The sequence below is a fragment of the Delphinapterus leucas genome, chromosome 14 (genome assembly GCF_059928025.1).
Source record: "Delphinapterus leucas isolate spDelLeu-1000000601 "Yukka" chromosome 14, BTC_Dleu_Yukka2, whole genome shotgun sequence".
In the NCBI taxonomy this organism is placed as follows: Eukaryota; Metazoa; Chordata; class Mammalia; order Artiodactyla; family Monodontidae; genus Delphinapterus; species Delphinapterus leucas.
Window position 1 is genome coordinate 31,661,649 of NC_143142.1, and position 22,080 is coordinate 31,683,728.

Genomic DNA, 22,080 nt, shown 5'->3' on the forward strand with positions numbered 1-22,080 from the left:
TTGATGCTTCTTATTCACTCCTCAGATGTGCTGACCCTTCGTTTCCCTAAATCAGGAGCCTGAGTTCCCTGTCTGCAGTTCAAAGACAAGGTCTGACTGAAGTCCGGAGGGACTTTCTAGGAACCCAGGATATGGGGGGGACAGGTGACCCCTCGTGATTCCCCTGTTGCCTTTCAGCTCATCCTCCACGGTCTCAGTGCAGCTAGGGAGAGAACGCAGGACCAGAAATCAGATCTGGGGACTAGCGCTGAACGGGACATTCACCGACATTGGGACCTAAACCCCCTGAACTCACTTCCTCATCTCTCATACAAGGGTAATTGCATCTTTTAGAATTGGGAAGATCCCATGAGCTAATCTACATGAATGCTCTTAAGACATTCAAAAAGATATATCTGTATGTGTATAATGTAAATACAAAGTTATTTCAGTGCAGAAACACTTGTAATTCTTTTAATATTAAATGCTCAATCCTTGATTACTTATTAAATGATGACTGAATGTCATCATTGATTTGTTAAATACTTAATACTTTAATACTTAAATATTTTAATAGTTAAGAACGTCTGCATTTTAAATTCAGTACTGTGATGCGTACCTTCTTACCTAACCATATTGCATCCTTCTTAAAGGGCCAAATTCTACCTTTTTGTTCTGTACTTCTATGATTAAAAGTAATAATAATTGCTAATAATATTTTATTAAGTGTGGAAGGATATGTCTTGAGAAAAACTGTAATTGGTGAGGTTGTCAAATTGATTGACACAACTGAAATAAAATTATCTCCCTATGAGGCAAAAAAAAAGACAAAAATGAGAGCGTGGGCCGTAATAAGTGACTTACGTTATCTTGAATGTTTATATTGTGAGAAAGTGAGATCTGCAAAGTGTTATGAATACTTTCAATAGGAAAAAAAATCAGAGGAAATTAAAAATTCTTTAACGGGGACCAGATGTAGTTTTAAAAAAAGAACAAAGCTGTTGAAATCTCCTGTTAAGACTGAACTCCGCTCCCCCCCATAAGCCCTCTTTCTTTAACAGTAAGGGTATGCTAATGATAATAATTAAATCCAAGCGATTCTTCTTGCTTTTCTTAGGCAAAGTGGGAAACAAATTACAACTCATTTTCAGAAAAACCTTCACAAAATCCTTTGCCAACAGCAGAGCGGGGAGGCTGGCAGCTAAAGGCCCCAGAGAGTCCCTTTCTGGGAGGGGAGGCTCTCGGCCAGGCCCGAGCCACCACCCCCTGGGGGACGGGGCGCCGGTCAGTAGGCCCGGGGTCCCATCCTCGGGGCGAGGCCGGGGCCCCTCGGGCGCGGGCTAGAAGAGCGGCGGGCCCGGCCGCGGCGGCGTCGTCGGCGGCGGCGCGGGGTCCCGGCCTCGGGCTCGGCTGCAGGGCCGCGCTGGGGCGGGAAAGGTCAACAGGGCAAATACTTTCTCGGATCCATCCGCCCCGGCCAACTTCGGCAGATCTCCCCCGCACCCCCTCCATCCCACTTTCTCCGCCCGCCCCCCAACTCCGAGCCCGCGGCTGCAGCGGGTCGACCCCCACGCCACCTCCGAGTTGGGGGATGGCTCTGGCGGTCCCCGCGGGCCGAGCGCGGGGGCCTCGGGGGGCAGGGGCCTTGGGGGGAGGGAGTCTCTGTGGGGAGGGGTCTCTGGAGAGAGGGAGGAAAGCTCTCGGGGCGGGGGGAGGTCTCTGGGGGGAGGAGCCTCCATGGGGAGGGCTCTCGGAGTGGGTCTCCTTGGGGAGGGGTCTCCGGACTGGGGGAGGAGGTCTCCAGGGGGAGGGGTCTCTGGTGAAGGCCGCGGGGCGGGGCCGGGCGCGCCGGAGGTCGGCGGGGGTGTGTCCGAGGGGCCCGCAGGAGCGCAGACTCGCGCTCCGCCGAGTCCCGGCGCGCGGTCGCCGCTTTTTCCTCGGAGCCACCCGAACGGCAGAGACGAGATGCGTGGCGGCGGTGCGGGGCTGGCGCTCCTGGCCTCGCTGCTCTGGGTCGCCGTGCAGGGTCAACAGAGAGGTGAGCCCGGGTCGCGTCCCGGTCCCCTGGCGGGCGGGAGGCTACGGGACAAAGCCCCACGCCTGGCCGCGCCTGAGGTCGGTGCGCGTATCCGCGTTCACCCCTGACCGGGGACCAGACACGTGGGTCTCCCGTGCGGCCCCTGGAAAGGTCGCCCGGCCGGGGGGGGGGAGAGGGCTAGGGGAGCACCCCTGACGGACGCAGCCCCCTCATCCGCGCCTCGGGCTTCCCCTCCTCGGGCTCTGGGTCCCCGGGTCTGGCTTGGCGACCCAGGAGCCCCTATGGAGAGCCGCGCTGGCCCAGCTCTCGGTCTGGGCTGCGGCGGGTGGGCGGAGAATGAATGGGAAAGGCGCCCACAGAGTCCCCGCCACCGACCGGCGGCGGAAAGCTGGTGGTCCGCGGCCGGGAAAGGGGGCGGTCCCATGGCCACTCGGGGCGGGCCGGCGCGCGGGTAGTGCGCGGGGAGGAGCGGACATGGAAACCGGCCGCGGGCGGCGTACAGGGCCTGGACGCGCCTCCCGGGCGCGCTGGGTGCAGGCCGCGAAGTGACCGAACCGGCAGTTCCCTCGCAGCATAGACGGTGGTCACTTCGGGGTGAGGGAGCGGGAATTTGGACGCTGGCTGGCTGCGCGGACACGCTGACTCGCGGGGCAACGTTGGCGAAGAACAGAAACCCGAAGCGAACTTTCAAAGCTTCTGTCAGTGCCCCAGAGAAAGGGAAACCCCCCTCCGGTTTCTGTGGACAACACCGTGCCCGCTTTCCCCAGAGGCTAAGGCTTCTCGGCGCCGGCTGTTGGCTAGGCGGTCACAAATATTTGTTGAAAACGTCTTAATGTATGCAATACGTGACCGCGGGCATGCTCCCACAAATACACGTGCCATTAAAAACGGAGGAAAGTGCAGGCCAGAAGTAGGTAGGCGGTGTATATATGCCAATACACTACTATGTATAAAACAGATAACTAATGAGAACCGACTGTATAGCACAGGGAACTCTACTCAAGGCTCTGTGGTGACCTAAAAGGGAAGGAAATCCAAAAAAGAAGGTATATATGTATACATATAGCTGATTTACTTTGCTGTACAGTAGAAACTAACACAATATTGTAAAGCAACTAAACTCCAATTAAAAAAAAAAAAAAGTGGGCAGGCGGAACGCGAAATACCCCGTGGGAAAGATGGGTGTTTGGCATCGTGCTGAAATGTGAACTTTGTAGCCCGTCCCATTCATTGGCGCATTCGTGGTGGAAGCGCTGGACCGGAGCGAGCGACACGCTTTGAATGGCTGGGCGTCCGTTCTGCGCGAGGCGGGGGCTGGGATGCCGGGAATTTACATAGTTATCCCGGGAAGAAAGGGGCCGGCCTTGCGGGAGAGCGGGCTTGGACTCTTCGAGCTGAGCGCCTTTCTCTCGGGTTGCTGACAGTGAAAAGCCTGGTTTCCCACAGGGTGGAGGGAGAGCAGCTGGACTCAGCTTCCTTGTTCTAAGAAATTGAAAGTCCTGGACTGGGGAGATGCCCTGAGTGTTTTCCGCCCCCCTCTGGGCTCAGCACTTGGCCTGGGCGGCTGTGAATGGTGTTTGGAGAAAGTGGGACCGCGTGGGGCTTTCCTGCTTTAAGATGCTGCGGAAAACCACCCACTGCGTGGGAGCCTTTGAATCCTTCACACTACCTTCCAGATTTTCAGTCCTCACCCCACAACCGTCACCCTTCCTAACAGGCACCTTTAAGGGAGTTTTGACTTTTTAAAATATAAGTTGGGACCCCATGTATATAGCATGAATGGCTAGTGAAATGGTGTAATCTGGTCATAATATAATAATAAAATAATTCTGACTAGCATCATCAGTGAGTTAGTTATCTGGTGCTTATATTTTTTAAAACAATCATCCTATAGCATTCAGATTATTAGGAATTCTCTATCATTTCACAGCCTCTCTGGATTACTTTACATCTCATGGTATGTGACCCAATAGCTCAGTTCCTTTGAGATGTAACCTGTGCAAAGTGAGCTATTCCTAAGTATAAAATACTAGGTGGTATATTTCTAACAATAATGTTGTGTTACGTCCACAGCTGGCATTTACATGGATTATAGTTGCTTCACAGGTCAGCTCAGCAACTCTTGTTTTGAACTGGTTTTTTTTTTTTTTTCTTAGTAAAAATAGACAATTCCAAGGATAGGGGAAAAAATCTGTTCTATGACTAGAGGAAATTTACTTCATTCTCATAAATGATGTAGCATTCAAATTTAGCATGTATGTGCTCTCCAGTGAAGTGTGTACCTGAATGGCTTTCAAAGGTGCATTTTTCTTTCCTGTAGCTGTGTTCCCCAAGTAAGGGCCAAGAAAAAATACTGATTTTTAGCAGTTGGAAACAAGGATTGTGTAATAAAAACATCACTGCCCACTTCCTTCGTATCCCAGACTTTGGCCCATTCCTTTTTTTTCTTCCACTTTTCCAGACATTAATATAAAGCCTACATCTGTAGTTAATATAGCACCATCGAGAATTCAAATGCAACAAGGATATGAAATAAACACATGCTGTTCCATAGTGTCTCGTGCCACTTAGAATCGCCAGTATTGTAAAATGTTTATATGACCACTTATTTCAAGGTAATCTTCCTTGAGACACCCTACAATTTTAGAATAATTCATAAGTTTCTACAGATATTCATTATCATCTACAGTAGGTTTTTTTTTTTTGTGGTACGTGGGCCTCTCACTGTTGTGGCCTCTCCCGTTGCAGAGCACAGGCTCCGGACGCGCAGGCTCAGCAGCCATGGCTCACGGGCCCAGCTGCTCCACGGCATGTGGGATCCTCCCGGACCGGGGCACGAACCCGTGTCCCCTGCATCGGCAGGCGGACTCTCAACCAGTGCGCCACCAGGGAAGCCCTACAGTAGGTTTTTATGGAGAAAGGACAAGATATGCCTTTAAGCTTTAGGTGTTTTACTTTTTGGCTTTACAAGCTGTGGGAAATTGGGCAAGTTACTTAACCTCTCTGTGCTTTGGTTTCACCATCTGTAAGTGGGAGTAGTAATGGTGCCTCCTTGGAGAGGCTGTTCATGATGAAATGAAAGAATGCAAGATAAGTTCTTAGAACAGTGCCTAACCCAGGATCAGCCCTCAATAAGCATTATCTAAGCATCATTATTACTATTTTGCACAGAACTATTGGGAGGCCCTCTTGCCAGCTGTATTCTCTGGAATTTGGAGTCTGGGTTTGGAATCAAGTAGTCTTGGGCTCAAATGCCAGACCTGTCACTTTGATGAGCCGTGATGTTGGTTAAGTTTCTCAGCATCTCCGGATCTGTGAAATGCAGAGAACTGATGTGATTCAGTAACACAGGGAGAAAATTGGCCCAGCGTTGGGCATGTCAGCATCATAGGCACGCAGTCCATGGTGATGGTCTTAACTGTCCCGCCTGTTGTGCGTCCTCACCATCCTGGACCCACATTCATTTGGGCATTAAGACTTGTTGATTTTACCTCTTGAAAATCTGTGCAATCCATCTCCCATTTTTGTCCCCACTGCTGACTAGGCTCAGGAACTGTTTGTCTTTCCCATGAAATATTGTGACGATTCTCTCATTGGGCCTCCCTCTTCCTCTCCTCTCCATCTTCGGCACCACGATCACCGTGATTTTTCTAGAAGTACCACCCTATAGGCTTGGACTAACGCCTCTCAAACTCCTGATTTCATAACACAGACATACAAAATGACATTGGAGAATCCCATGGGGCTAAAGGAGGAGGCTGGGACCCAGCTGGCCTGCTGGCCCAGAGCTCAGGGTGTTACCTGGGGACGAACGTGCCCCTGTTCATAGCTGACCAGTGATGCCGGGCACATGGGCTATTCAGTGCTGGACAAGCCTCCCATTTGCAGTCTAAAACCCCCAGAAACCTCCCCGGTACCGTCATTGCGGAAGTATTTATGATGTGCCCTTCCCTAGACTCCTGGTGCTCTGGTCCCTTAGCATTATTGTTGTCCTTCTCCTGGTGGCCTAAGCAAGTGGCTCACTGATCTGTCTCACCCACTGACCTGGGCTTCCTGAGGGCAGGGGCTGTTTTATTCCCAACTGGATGTCCTTCGCTGTGCCATGTTCCTGGTGGTTAATAACCACCTGTCTTGGTTGAGCCACATTGAGATTAATATCTTTATTCACGAATCAAGTAACTTTAAAAACTATTTTTGAATAGGTAATCCATGCCCATGGTACAAAGTTCAAAAGATACCAAAGGGTATATAGAAAAGGTTAAGTCACCTACTTCTGAGGCAACTACGGTTTTGAGTTTCTTGAGTATCTTTCCTTACATGTTTCTTCATGTAACTCCTAAAAGCAAGCTACTTCCTAAAACCTGCTTCCTCCCTAGCACTTCCTAATAGTATAAGAAAGGTACTAGTTATTTCCTGATAAAACAGGAAACACTCTTCCTATCTCCACTGCCCTTCCTTCATGCTATTTCTTTAATATCCCTGCTGCCGGATGTTAAATGCATCACTTAATCAATGTCTACACTTACCGACTTTTCACTTTCCAACTTGTCCCTTTCAACGTGGCCTTTGACAGACGGTATTAGAGCCTTGTTTCCTAGATCTTTTGGAATTTAAAAACTAGCTGATTGATTGCTTTCATGACCCTGTACTCCTTCTGAAAGTATTGCTTACTGTAGCATTAATAAGCTATTCCTGAAGCTGTAAATAATTTAAAAAATATATATTTAGACGATTTATGATGTAGAGGGGTTAAGTTTAAGAATAACTCTATCCGAAGTTAAGGATAGTGTGTTATTTATTTTTCCAAAAAGTATGATTTATTACTGGAACGACAATGGCAGACACAGAAAAACTTAAATTTTGAAAATAATTCCTGGGCTTCCCTGGTGGTGCAGTGGCTGAGAGTCCACCTGCCGATGCAGGGGACGCCGGTTCGTGCTCTGGTCCGGGAGGATCCCACATGCCTCGGAGCGGCTAGGCCCGTGAGCCATGGCCGCTGAGCCTGCGCATCCGGAGCCTGTGCTCCGCAGCCGGAGAGGCCGCGGCGGTGAGAGGCCCGCGTACCGCAAAACAACAACAACAACAAGTAATAATAATAATTCCTGATGAATATAGTTAAGCCTGTACCTGCACCTTGAATACAAAGTTAAGTGGAGATAACCAGAGAGAACTCTTGCTCTGAGACCTTAGCTGGACCTGTTACTGATATTCCTCAGAAATGTTTGGATGAACAAGATAAACTGTAGTCTCCTAAGAAGGATGTATGTAGCTTATTTACACGCTTTCAAATAATTATTTTACTTGTTTTATTTCTAAAATCCTAGCGTGTATCCATGGACAATTGAGTAAATAAATGCATTTCAAAATTAATGAGGAGAAGAAACTCCGTTATAGAAGTAATTTAGGTAAGTTCGTGAACTTGGGTTCTGTTGGGACATGCCTGCCAGGGAGCTATTTCAGTGTAAAATGCTGCACTCCAGCTGGGTTCATTGCATCTTCATGTCCTTTGTACTGAGGTGACAGCGCTCAGGGTAACCATTTCACGGCACAGATGCTTGCCACCAGCGTCTGTGTTTTCTCAGGGCTGGATCGGGAGAGCTTTCTTTGGGGTAACTTGTTCCCAGTGATTTTGTGTCTTGCTTAGGGGCAGGAGACAGACAATGGAAACACTGAGATTCCACACCAGCGTGGTGGATAACATTCTTGCCTAGGTAAGCATTTACCTCAGAGGTTAATCCAGAAACGATGCTGTGGAAACACATCAGATCCTGATTTCAGCGTGTGTGTGCATTTTTTCCCTTTTTTGATTCAACCATTTGAAGTCTGAATCTCTTCATTCCTGAACTTATCTTTGAAGTCAGATCTGCTGGCCCAGCAGGCAGTATGACTCCAGTTCTTGTGCCAGAGAACCTCCTGCCTTGCTGATGGGAATGTCAGATTTAGCTCCATGAGTATTTATGGAAAGTGCCATCTTTTCCCATTCCCTGAAGGATTTCCTGCATTTTGTTGCATTGCTCCATAATTTCCTGCCAGAACCTCAGGAAACTCTTTACAACAATATAAAAGATGCTTAAGTTTAGCAGATCTTCTTTAGTTAAGAGGGGACATTCAGAAAGGAGAAAAACCTCGCTCCACAATGCTGATTACTGTACACCCCACTTTTACATGTCTTCCAACCTCTTTGTAATGGCAGGATTTTACTCACTAAAAGCGATTCTCTTGTTATCTCAGGCCCAGCACAGGAATTCTTTCCTGCTCCAATGACTTCTTTCCCTGTTTCTCCCAGTTTATGGCATTCTTTCGGTCGCCTTGGTTTCATCTTCCTTTTCTTTCTTTTCTTTTTTTGGTATTCCCCCTATCTAAATCATCCCTCTGCATTTTCGTTTTTTCCTTTAAAAAGGTCCCTGATTGTTTTTTTGGTTTTTTTGCCTTTGTTCCTCTTTGTTACACTGCAGGTGATCACTGTCTGTCCAGAAGACTATAACCAGCCACTTGGAATAAGTCTCTGATGGCAGCATCCACTCTTCTAATCTAGTCCCACATGGCGGTGAGACTGGTGCTCCTTAACCACTGTCTTCATAATGCACCCCCTGGCTTCACCCGCTGGCCACAGCCGTCCGTCATCCCCCCAGATTCACAAAGTCAGGTATTGACTCTGGGCTGTGTGATTTGTTCCCATGACTCCCTCACTTGAGTGGCATCCCCACTCTCTACCTGAAGCCTCAGCCGATCCCCCATGGCCAGTTGGTCCCCGCCCCAGGGCAGACTTGTTTTTATGGCCTCTATGGCCATTTTTGAACTTGCATTGTATTTTGTGATCAGTCGGGGTTCCCATCCAGGCAGAGTTGCCATCTGGTCCTCTTGTGGATGGCTTGCCCAGAATGCCATCGATCAAGGTCAAAAAGAGGGGACATTGTTCTTTCAAAGAGCAAAACCTTAGCTCCCCACATTTCTTTCCACACACAGATAACTTGGGGGCACAGGTTCTCGTGCTGGGACCTGAGCCCTAGGCAGTGAGAGGGCAGTAACGCCAACAAACCGCCCCCCCAGCCCCCCGCAGAGGCAACGGGGTTGCCTTAACAACGATGAAACCCTTACCCAGCCCCTGGATTGCAAACCCAGCCCTGAGCCCGGCTCCTCTCGGGGCAGGAGGTCCTCCAGCTTCCTAGATTTCGTACCACTGGAGAGAATTAGGATTCCACAGGTCTGAGTAGCATCTAGAATCTGTTTCAGGAAACCTTATTCCTATCTGGATACCAGAGGCGGAAGGAATTTTCCAACTGGCCTTCAAGCTGAGCCTGTTGGGTTTCTAGTTTAAATAGTTGTTTCCAGAACTATCTTTGCCACTTGGTGTACTTTCTGTCCCTGTTGCTCTGTCCTGTGGTGGGCTAGCACTCTTTCCCCATCCTCAAAATTCCCACTGTCCATCCTTCAGCCCCTTCCTTCTGAATCTCCAATTCAGGCATTTCTGTCTTTGTTTTTGTACGTGATCTAGTTTTCCCAACTCTTTACAGCTCTGCCCTGGCTTCATGGCTGCACTTTTGTTCATCCTAGCAGTTTGGGGTGGGGAGAGTTTGAGATATTCATGAACGTTGTGAAATGTCTTTGGGAGCTCCCACCGCTTTTCTTGTAAGGGAGTTGGCATTTTAAATCCTTGATACCTTCTTGGGGTAGGGAATAATGTTTTCTTGTGGGATCGTTGTCATTTCTAGTCAGTGTTTCTACATTTTCCCCCGTGTTTGCTCATTCACTTGCTCAGTTTCATGCACCAAACGTGTAGTGGACCCTCAACCTTCCAGGCCCCAAGTCGGGGTGTGTCCTGAGGTCCTCCTCAGCTGCTTTCCTCATTATGATTCCACTGTGGACGTTCTTGATGGAATTGTTTTTGAGGAAGTCCAAGTGCATAGCTAGAAAGAAACGTTCTCCATGAGAAATCATGGCTGAGGGGATTCAAGTAGCACAGGTGGAAGTTAGCATCTGTATTTTGCTTGCTCCCAGTCACAGAAGTTCAGGTTGCGGCAAGCAGGCCCCGTGGGGGTGGGGTGGGGGTGGGGAGAGGGGAGGGGCAGCGAGTGCCCTGCCTTAGCTTCCTCACCAAACCCCCTGCTGGGTGACATCTACTCCTCCAGACTTCCTTTGTCTCAGGGGGCCTCACAGCTTACCTGCTTGGCCAGCTCTTTGCGCGTGGAGAGCAGGTACAGTTAGTTCAGAAATTCTCTGTCTGGGCTGCGCGTTAGATTTTAATCACATGAATGCCCAGGCACCCCGCCCACCCCTGCCGCCTAGGGACTACAATTTATGTGGTCTGGGGTGGGGCCTGGTCATTTGCATGTTAGGTTTTTTCAGTGTTTGGCTTATGACTTCCCTTCAAGCTCCAACAGCAAAATAAGAGCCTTTCTACCTTCTACGTCCCTAACACACCCCACACCCCACACCGCACACACCACACACACCACACACCAGACACACACCACACACACACACCAGACACACCACACATACACCACACACACACACCACACACACCACACACACACCACACAACAGACACATACCACACACACCACAAACACCACAGACACACACCACACACACCACACAAACACCAGACACACACCATAGACACACACCACACAACAGACACACACCACACACACCACAGACACACACCACACACACACCACACCCCACACCGCACACACCACACAACAGACACACACCACACAACCACCAGACACACCACACACACGCCACAGACACACACCATAGACACACACCACACACACCACACAAACACCAGACACACACCATAGACACACACCACACACACACACCACACACACCACAGACACACACCACACACACCACACAACAGGCACACACCACACAACCACCAGACACACCACACACACCACACACACACCACAGACACACACCACACACACCACAGACACACACCACACCACAGACACACACACACCACACAACAGACACACACCACACACACCACACACACCGCACACACCACACACACACCAGACACACACCACACACACACACCACACACACCACAGACACACACCACACACACCACACAACAGGCACACACCACACAACCACCAGACACACCACACACACCACACACACACCACAGACACACACCACACCACAGACACACACACACCACACAACAGACACACACCACACACACCACACACACACCAGACACACACCATAGACACACACCACACACACATACCACACACACCACAGACACACACCACACAAACACCACACACACCACACAACAGGCACACACCACACAACCACCAGACACACCACACGCACCACACACACACCACACACACCACACAACAGACACACACCACACACACCACACAACAGACACACACCACACACACCACACATACACCACACACACCACAGACACACACCACACAAACACCACACACACCACACAACAGACACACACCACACACACACCACACACACCACACAACAGACACACACCACACACACCACACAACAGACACACACCACACACACACCACACACACACCATAGACACACACCACACACACCACACACACACCACACACACACCACACAACAGACACACACCACACACACCACACAACAGACACACACCACACATACACCACACACACACCACACACACCATAGACACACACCACACACACACCACACAAACACCAGACACACCACACATACACCACATACACCACACACACAGCAGACACACCACACACACACCAGACACAACAGACACACACCAGACACATAACACACACACCACACACACCAGACACACCACAGACACACACCACACACACCAGACATACCACACGCACACCACACACACCGACAACCTACCTACACTGACCTGCAGACCAGCGCCCACCTAAAGGCTTTAATGGTACTGGAGGGTGCTGTATTGGACTAACCCCAGACTGATGGAGCCGGAATCTGGACCCGGCCCATCTGCTGGGTTGAGGCAGGTTCTGCAGGAATGGGTAGCCGTGCTGCAGATGCTGGGATGAGTCTAATGTGGCCAATAAAAGTTTCCCCAGGGCTCGGAAAGCCGTTGGCATCCGAAGCCTCCCAGGGGTTAGCGGGCCATGAAGCTAATGGGGTCATCCTGTCCCTGTGGAACTGTTACAGTGGCTTCTCACTCTACTGAGCAGGACTTACTCGGCCGTCTGTGGTCTGGCCCTGCTGCAACCTCTCCACAGCTGCTTCTCCCACTGCGTACCCTCTTCGGGCCATTCTGACGCAGCCGTGGTTCCCATAATGTGACATCGTGGTTCACCTGTGACACTGCCTTATTCTGGTCCACCCAGTCATCCAGGTGTGCCTCCTGCTCCTGCCATAGCAATCTGTGCACACCTCTGACCAGCACGTCATTTTGTAACGGTTTGTTACCTTGCCTGTCTCTCCTGGAGGGCAGAGATTTTTGTTCTTATTTCTAATACCTACTCAGCGTCTGGCGTTTAGTGTTGATTCTGTAAATATTGGTTGGATGAATGAATGAAGGTCCCAATTCAGACAAGCACCAGGGGCTGTGAGGGAACCCAGTGGATGGATAGTATTGAGAGGTTCAGACAGACAGGCGGTTGGGATTTGGAAAAGTCCCTAATGAAGAGGCAGAGTGATGATTCCTGGGCACAGATGGGCTGGGAAAGGACAGATGCCAGCTCGAGAAGGCTGGGAGGCCTTAGCAGGTGCCCAGACAGGATGCAGGGATGGGGAACAAGAATGCAGGTAACCAAGCTACGGTAGGAGATGGTCAGACATTCTCGGGACCAAAGCTCACATTCTGAACCAAAACACATGACCAGGGACAGCCTAGTAGCAGAAACACTAAGTCCAGATACTTTCCCTGCTCGCAGACGGGGTCCAATACAGAGAGAGAAGAGCCACAGAATCTGGAAATCAGGAGGGGCTTGGCAGCTTGAAGAGAGCATTCACCTTTTTTTCCCCATATACCAATTCAGTACAAAGGAGAAAAAAGGATTACGTTTTTGTAATTGAAATAATATTGAATGACGAATAAGGCTTGAAGCCCAGATTATATTTAACAAAATCTTATTTCTAGATTTGGGGCCACTGACTTCTAGGCATCTCAAGCCCACAACTCATTAACTCACATATTCAATAGGTATTTGTTGAGTTTCTAGAGTTCTGCACACTGGTCCTTGAACCCCTAGAGCTGTAGTCAAGCAGGCACAAGAAGTGCCCAAGGAATCCTAGGCTACGTGTGTCCATCAGTTCAAATCTGGAGGGATTTTTGTTGCTGAATGCCTGGACCACCGATATCACCCCACTTATTGCTGTAAAATAGTGTCACTGTAAACAGAGAACTCTGATTAAACACTGCATTTCTACTGCAGTGTGTTTCCTTTTAGTTTGAAGACTGTGACTGTAGAACACTCTGTTTTGTCTTGACTTCAGTCTTGTTGGCATTTGTTGACTAGCTCTTGGAGTTACATTCTTATATAGAGTTTTTGTTTAAAGGAACTCTACCTGCCTGCCTTTGGAGGACATCGTTTAAGTGGGGAACAGCTGTTCTCCTCCAGGCATTTTGGGCTAAGCCAGCCTGGTCTTCTCATGAACAGAACAAAGGCATACAGAATTTATGTCACAGATGGATTTTTGTGTGATAAAAATCACTTATTACTGAATGGAAGAATGGCCTATTCTCTTTAGAAATATGAGCATAACATCTAGTGTGCCTTTAGTAGTTTCCAACCTTGTTGGTTTAGTTTTAATTATTAAAATTGACTAAGTTAAGATGTGCCTTGTTTTCTGTGGTCAAACATTCCCTGAAAATTTGTGCATAAGACAGTTTTCTGTAAATGAAGTAATTTCAAATTCAAATAATTCTGAAATAATATTTGAAGGAATCAGATAGATTTTCAGTGTATATTCCTGGACCCTCTTTTGTTCTTTTGATCCATGTGTCTGTCCCTGTGCTAACATCACACTGTCTGGATTCCTTTGGCTTTGTAATAAGTTTTGAACTGGGTGATGTAAGCCATTCCACAATTCACTTTTGCTAAATTGCTTTGATAGTTCTAGGTCCTTTGCATTTCCATTAGTATCAGCTTGTCAATTTCTACAAAAGAGCCAGCTGGGATTTTGGTAGGAATTAGATTGAATCTGTAGATCAGTTTGGGGAGAAGTGCTGTCTAATAATATCGAGTCTTCCTGTCTATGAATAAGAAACCTGTCTTCGTTCATTTAGATATTATTTAATTTCTCTCAGAAATGTTTCACAGTTTTCAGTGTATTAGTCTTGAATTTCCTTTGTTAAATCTTTTCTTAACTATTTTATTCTTTTTCAATAAAAAAAGCCTGGGAAGTATGGAGAGCCGATCTGGTCCTTCTTTGATGCCCATGTGCCCAGGATCCCCTGTTAAGTGTTTGGCTGGTCTAGCCATCTGTATCTTCCCCTACTAGGATGGCAACCTCAGCTAGCCGAACTACAGGGTTTCCCCATTTGTTTTCTACTGAGTTTACAACTTTGTCAGCATCACGGAGCATCTGTTTCCACTCTCTACTCCAAATCAAGTCAGCTGTCCATCTCCGGCACTAAAGCTGCTCGTTTTCAGGGCTCACCCTGCCCTGGGAGCGGGGGTGAGTATGGAGTAGACCCAGGCAGAAAGCTACTCTCTCTCTCACAGTCTGAGAGAGAGAGTAGCTTTTCATAAAGAAAAGCTTCCCAACTTGTTTGTTGTTGGTTAGTTTCAGAATCCTGAAATGGTTGTTTCTGAAAATTTTGTTCAGTTATATAACTGTTTTTGTCAATCTCTTTACTTACCATAGCCAGAAGTCCCACTAAAATATTTTAATTTATATAAATATCTTGACTACCATGAAATTCTCTTTATGAGATTCTATTTCTGTTGTTCGTGATTCTGTTAACAATCCACTAATTTTACTAATAGCCCATTTTAAATATTTTCCTCGCTAATTAGCAAAGTATTGGTGTTGATGGAGACAGAGAACATTATGGTGAGTGTCCCGACCCTGGACAGTCTTCCTTATTGGAATACGCCCTGACCACCCCAAGAGACACATCATTGATTTTAATACCAGCTGCAAATGGGTAGTTTAACCTAAGTAACACACACACACACACACACACGATATCACATGCACCAAGTCACTGTCTTTATATTGAAGTTTCTTAATTTCAGACACTGTACTAGTTACCGTTTATGTTTAGAGGATGCTCGTCTTGAGTCAATCAGTTTACATCCTCGGTTTCAAGACACTCAAGTCGGGGAGGGCTCTGGAAATTGCAACCCCCAGGAGGGAACAATTGCTGCACTCACAGAAGTTCTGGACTGGCCAGTGGGGAACCAATCTCAGAGGTTGAAAGAAGGGCTGACATCCTCCTGTAAACAAATTAGGCTCCTAACCATGCCAGCTTGTCCAGTGTAAAGGGCAAAGGATTGGAGAGTCAGCAGGGGGAGGTCTGTGCTGAGGTGCTGACCCGAGGGGGAGGGGCAAGTATGGAAAGTGCCACTTAGGACTAAAACAGAGAACTCACCGTCCACAGTCCATTGGTTGAAAATGTGTACTTTGCTCAAAGTGGGGGACCTATATGTGAATCCTACTGCAGTGTGCAGGAAAGACAGGCTATTTGGTTTTTACTGGTTTGTTTGAAAAGAAAATGTATTAAAGAAGATGAATATGAAACGAGGACCTACTATATAGCACAGGGAACTATATTCAATATCTTGTAATAACCTATAATGGAAAAGAATCTGAAAAAGAACACACACACACACACACACATACACACACACATATATAAAACTGAATCACTTTGCTGTACGCCTGAAACATTGTAAATCAACTATACTTCAATTTAAAAAATAAAAAGAGAAGTTGTTTATAAATGTGGCCTGTTTGAGAGTCACCTATTCATGTGGTCCAGGCTGGGTTCTGATTCACTACTAATGTGTGGAAATAGACTAAATTTTCCCTATTATCATAATGAAAATATAGGGAAAAATTCAGAAAATGAAAGAAAAATAATATTAGAAATCTTACTTTAATATGATGGGGGCGGAGGGCTCAAGGTCACTGCTGTGTCCTTGACCTTTCCCAAGTCTCTCCAGCTGTCTTCCTCGCTAGGATGGGGAGACGGCCCCACCTTCTGAGGATGGCCCTGTTTTTGCTCAGAGGCTCTTTTGAAAATGCTTCCTCTCCTCTGTCACCTAGACATGGACCATGTCCCGGAAGCTCAAAGGCAAGGTCCCAGGGCAGCCAGGGGATGGATGCCATGCTGTCCCCTTTGGCCCACCCCACCCCCGTGTGTAAAGCCCCCTCCAGGCCTCTGTGAAAAGACATCAGGTCAGAATACCAGCACCATCAGGACAGGACAGGCTGCAAGGGCTGGGTCTCTGTCAGCAATAGGCAGCGCAGGTACATAGCCTTCTTTAAAACTGAACATCATCGAAGCATTTCACCATGTCTTCAATAGCATCATTTTCAACATGGATGAACCAGCCAGTGGCAGCATCACTCGGGTCGAACAGGACTGAGGAATCAAAACACTGGTTTGCTTTAATAGATTGTCCTGGTTCATGCTCAGGTGACCTTGTTTGTATGTTACCTCTTTAATTTTGGAGGCCTTGACCTTTTTTCCCTCTTTACAGTAAGCCAAAAAACTTTGTTTTAACCAAAGTCCTGAATTCCCTCTAAAAATAATTGCCAAAGGTTTCCAAAACATAAATGCAGTGCGGGGAATCTGGAGTTCTGGTTGAATAGTGACAGAAGACTCTGGAGGAAGTGTGATCTTACTCATCAGTCTGATGAACTTTGTTCCAGGGCTCGGCTGAATAGGCCAACCCTAGAGAGTTAGAGCTGGAAAAACCCCAAGAGACCATTTCATCTGCTGAAGTCAGAGTAGCAGCCCCAGGGAGATACTTAACCAGGAAGCAGTTCAGCTCCAGCCCTGCCCTGCAGAATCAGAATCTGCATTTGTAACAAGATCTCCAGCTGATTTGATAAAAGTTTGAGAAGCTCTGCTCCAACCCTCTCTTTGCCCAGTTGAGCACAGAATGACTTTCGTAAATCTTGTGCATAGTTCAATTATAAAGATCAAATCTGTGGATGCCAAGGGTCATTTTCTATTAATTCAACCTTAGGTCATGTTCACTTTTCTCATAGCACCGTTTTCATGTTGTGTGTCCCTGTCACCAGGAACTAGAGCATCTTTTCCGTCTTCACCCAGATTGCGCTGTGCTTGCAGGTGGGTTTGGGGAAACGTGGAAGGTCCTGCATCTATCCCTGTGAAACTTATACTGGATTTATTTTAGCCACTGTTGAGATTCCACTCATTCCAGGACACAGTGTGTTCACTTCCCATGCGTGTGATGCCTTGTTCTGTTGTTATCCACATGGGGACTAATCATATCGAACAAGGGAGTGCTGGGCACGTGGGGTGGAAAACCGAAATAGTGTTTGTAAATAGTTTTGGGGGAAAGTATACGCCTCCCGCTTTCCCCCTGAGAATGTGCCTGTATGGGGGATGGGCCTCTTCTGCTTTCCTTGGGACATCGGGTCATGGGGAGAGTCTGGATCACTGGCAGAGACGGCCAGCAAGCTGCTGTGACAGAGGGAAGAACTAGGTGTCTGCAGTTATGACAGGGCCAAAAGAAGAGGGGTTTAAACCAGAGAGAAGGGTCCTTGTTTACAAAAGCTACCGTGAGGTCCAGTAAACTGCAGGTGAACTGCACGCTGGGGATGGAGACCTTGACGAGGGCATTTTGAGTGATTTAAAGGAGGAGAATCCGAACTGAAGTTGAGTGAAGAGCCAGCGTGAGGCCAGGAACTGAAGAGAGTGATCACGATTCTCATATACATCCTTGACTTAGTAATAGCTCTAAAAAAATAGACCGATTATCCTATTAAGCGTATGTATCTAGATAAAGAAGCAGCCCAATCTCAGAAAAAACAATGGTACTAGAACTCAGAAAGTACAGTGTTATCAACCCCAGTGAGAATGATACCAAGATAATGTGACTCTGGACTTTTGATTGGGGTGTTTACTCTTAGCTGTCAAATGCGTTTGTCTGCTGTTGGACTCTGAGGTGGAAGATACTGCAAATGCTTTCGTGGTTTGTAAGCTGTCCCTCTCAGTATGTTCTGGAATAAATGGAGCTCTAATCCGGTGGATCCAGCCTCCTTGGGGTCATTGTCCTGGTGTTAGAGGCGGTAACGCATCGGGCATCTCGAATGCCAAGTGATCCAGTCAGAGGTCCATGGATGCTCGTGAGGACAGTCCCTGACTGACGCTTTCACAAGGCATATCCAGAACCAACTACATAATTTTAAGAGCTGGTGCAAAATGAAAATGTGGGCCCCCTTGTTTACATTATGAGAAATTTCAAGACAGTGTCAACAGGGCTGTAAACCAAGGGCGACTGCACACCCATGAAGCGGCCTTGGGTACGTCCCTAAAGAGCATGCCAAAGCTTTAAAGCATAAGCAAGTAAAATTTATATAATGGAGCACAGAAGTGGCAGAAGAAGGGGGAAGAAATAACTAAGACCTTGAAGCGTTCGTAGAAAAGTTGGTGGTTTTTGGAAGCGTTTAGCTGGTTAGGAAATGTTGAATTAATTGATGCTTTTAGGTATTTAAGCAAATGATATAAACATTGTAGACATGATAAATGATATTGATACAAGCAGAATATAACTGCATTTTCATTCAACAGAGCTGTCAACATTCCACCTAAAGGCTGCACTTGCTTTTGGATTTCCCTTTAAGCTGAGGAGGAGGAGGGAGGAGGGGCAGTGGCTTCCCAGGGTAATGGGAATAATATGAAATATAAAAATACTTATGGATGTTGAGGTGCTTTTGCACTTTGCCTGTGTGCTATAGTGATTTTGATCCTGTAGAGCTTTTTAATTCTTGCCCTTAAATTTCAGTTTTGTGGCAACAAAAGAGAAAACCTCTTGATGGATGAATTGTAGTTATGGTCTCTGCAACTAAACTTGGGTATTGAGTCAAAACCCGCAGTGTCATCAAATATAAGCATTAAGGAACCTTTGTGGCAGGGGGAGGCGGGTCTTGATAAGGTGTTAGTTTCTACAGACAGTATTCAGGCCTAGGTCCTCATAGCTTGTTTATCTTACAGTGAAAACCTCTGTCTTTGTCAAGGACACCTCCAGCCCATTGCTATGGAAATGGACTCTGGCAAAACCCTTCCAAGGCCTTTTGCCCACCACCCCATCTGGGTTTTCTGAGATTAAATTTCTTTTCATCTTCCCACGTGAGAAAAAAAGTCAAGGGTGTTAAATGCCATACTCCCAGGAGCTGGGATTTGACTTCTCCCTCAAGTTCCTGTGGGGTCTTTCTCTCTCTCTTTCCCATCTTTTTTTTTTTTTTTTTTTTTTTTTTCCCACTGTGCTGGAAAGGACCTTGGAATCCCTAGAATATTTTAAAGCTTTTTCTTTTACTAACAGCCACCAATGATTAAATAGGTTTCGTCCAAAAACCAAGTATTTGCTTTTTGGGAACGGAGGGAGGGGCCATTCATTCTCTGTCTCGGCTGAAAGGGGTCCGCTACAGCCCACAGGGGACTCAAGTCACTTTCCTTCACAAGTGCTCCCAAGTGGTAGATTTTTTGAGAAATAAAATAACTGGTAAGTTTGCAGAATTCTCGTCGGAAACAGAAGCCCTGTTTGACACAAAGCAAGCAAAACTTTCATCTATTTCAACTTTAGTGTCGATGTTTTATTGTTTCAACATTCTGAAAATATTGGTATTTGATGAACAAAACAAGTAATGATTAAAGTGATTTTAATTTATAATAAATAACTTGAAATAGAATGTCTTTAAATGGTGTAGTTCTGTTTGGCAAAATGTTGGTTGTAGGTTTCTTGTGGGAAAGAAACAGGAATAAGGAATCCCTTATTGTCAGAAGCCGCTGTCAATGGCTGATGAATTAGAAGTAAAAGTGGGAAAACAGTTTAATTTATAATATTTTTCAAATACACCTACTTCATAATATACAGGTATATTTGTATTGTTTTCTGGGAAAAAAAGTTTGAGCTAAGATGAATTGTGCCACAGCTTGTAAAGAGCCTCCTGAACATATCTTAGGGGTTGGGATGCATTACTGTTAAGTAATTTCAGTTTAAATGTTCCTCTGTCTCTTCCCCTCTCTCCTTTCATGTGTGGTCCTTAGCATCCACAGAGAGCGTGCCCTGAAAATACGCTCGTGTGCCAAATGTGGGAAATCAGATGATAACCTACATCTCATGAGGGTGATTATATTCCCTGGGAGAGAGGGAAAGTTTTCATTAGTTTCCTCAAGGCATCTCGTCTTCTGGTCCTGCAACCTAGCTGGCATTAAGGACTCATTTTCCACTTAGGGCCCCTGAGCTGGAGGCAGCTGCTTCTCCAGGCCACCTGGTCAGGTGGCTGAGGACTTCACCTGAGCAGGACATTAACTCCTGCCTTGGTCCAAGCCCCTCTCACCTTCACAATCCACCTGGATCCTCCTGGCTGCCCTTGTCCAGGGATGAGCTAGGTTCCTGGCAGAGGAGGTGGGAAAGCAGACTTACAGAGTCACCTACGCCATGAACTAACTCCTGGCTCCCAGCACTTTAGCCGAAGTGCTTTCCCTGCCTGGATGCTTGACCTTTTGGCGCCAGTGGACCCCTTTGACAAAGCTCACAGACCTATTCTCAGCATGTTTTTAATGCAAGGAGAATACAAAGAAAGCCAGATGTGTTAAACGATAGTGCTACCCCTGCATGGCTAGCCCCTTCTTATTTTTGAGGCAGCTACTCAAATGTCACCCCAGAGATGCCTTCCCTGTCAGCTTACAGAAAAATGAGAGGAGGGGATCGCTGTTTACAAATGTACGTTTAACTTGGATCCAGCTATACAGTGTTGCAAAGGCAACAACAGAAAGAATAATAAGAAGGAAAAGAGGAGAGGGAGGGCCGGAGGGTGAGGTGGGATGAGTGAGTCGGGCGAACACTCCTGCTCAGCCTTCTGTGCAGGGACACCCTGCCTTGGAGGAGGGTGGGGTGACCCGAGGGTCTGAGTTTCCGCCACGCCTCTTTCGTGATGCACAGCTTTCTGGGCTGCATGGTTCTTCTCTTTAAAGGTAGATCCTTTTCGTACTTGGTGACCCTTAAATGCAAACCAACTACTTCATCTAAAACTTAATCAGAGATACAGAGACTCCAATAGATGAAATATAACCATGAAAGTCTAATTATATTTGTATTAGTGATATCCAATGATAATATGAAAATAATCATAGCAATTATTTATTGAGCCCTTCATACAATGTATTAGGCCCTTTATGACACAGTCTCATTTAATGCTCATAAATATTCCCAGGCATAGTGCTTCTCATTACACAGACAAGGAGACTGGGAGGGGAAGCCCTCAGCAGGCAACTGGTAGACCCGGAATTCAAGCCAAGGGCTTTCTGACTCAAAATCCCAAATGCTCACTTCTTACCCAAAGCTGCTGTTACAGGCACTAGTGATTCTAATAGAGGTGATAGTAAACCCATGATTAGAATGGACAGTCCATTTTAAGCCCGGACACCTCCAGGTTAGATATTAAATATGCCATTAAAAACGATCTGAACATATTTTCCCAGATACTTTACCTTAGCATTGCAAATCGTTTCCTTTTCAGAATATCACAATGACTCCGAGTATGGATTAGACAAATATAACATTTGGTAGAACCCCCCAATTTTTTTTATTCCAAAAAAGAAAAAAAAAAAACTCATTAGAAAAAACTCATGCTTCTCTTACACCCCAAATGCATTAAGGCCACGAACGGTTGGCCCCGAATAATTTGAGAAATATTGATAAAGAAATTGCTGCAGTGAGCCTTGCACCTTGGCGCTAGTCAGTATTTTAGATACCCTATTTTTAAGATAGCAAAAATATTTTTTACTGGGAAAAAGCCCAGAAACTTTTAAAAACAAATTATTCAATGTGGAAAGTATCTCAGCTAAAAACTGCGCT

At 46.7% G+C, this 22,080-nt stretch overlaps 1 protein-coding gene across 1 annotated transcript in view; it reads left to right on the forward strand.

Annotated features, from left to right (window-relative positions):
* Nucleotides 1-1,633: 1,633 nt before the first annotated feature.
* The window catches only part of LAMA1 (laminin subunit alpha 1), a 160,694-nt gene continuing 140,247 nt past the window's right edge, over nucleotides 1,634-22,080 (forward strand). Inside the window, exon 1 of the mRNA XM_089894940.1 lies at nucleotides 1,634-2,017. Coding sequence (XP_089751066.1) covers nucleotides 1,717-2,017 — 301 coding nt within the window. The 5' untranslated portion in view covers nucleotides 1,634-1,716. The remainder of the gene's footprint in view (nucleotides 2,018-22,080) is intronic.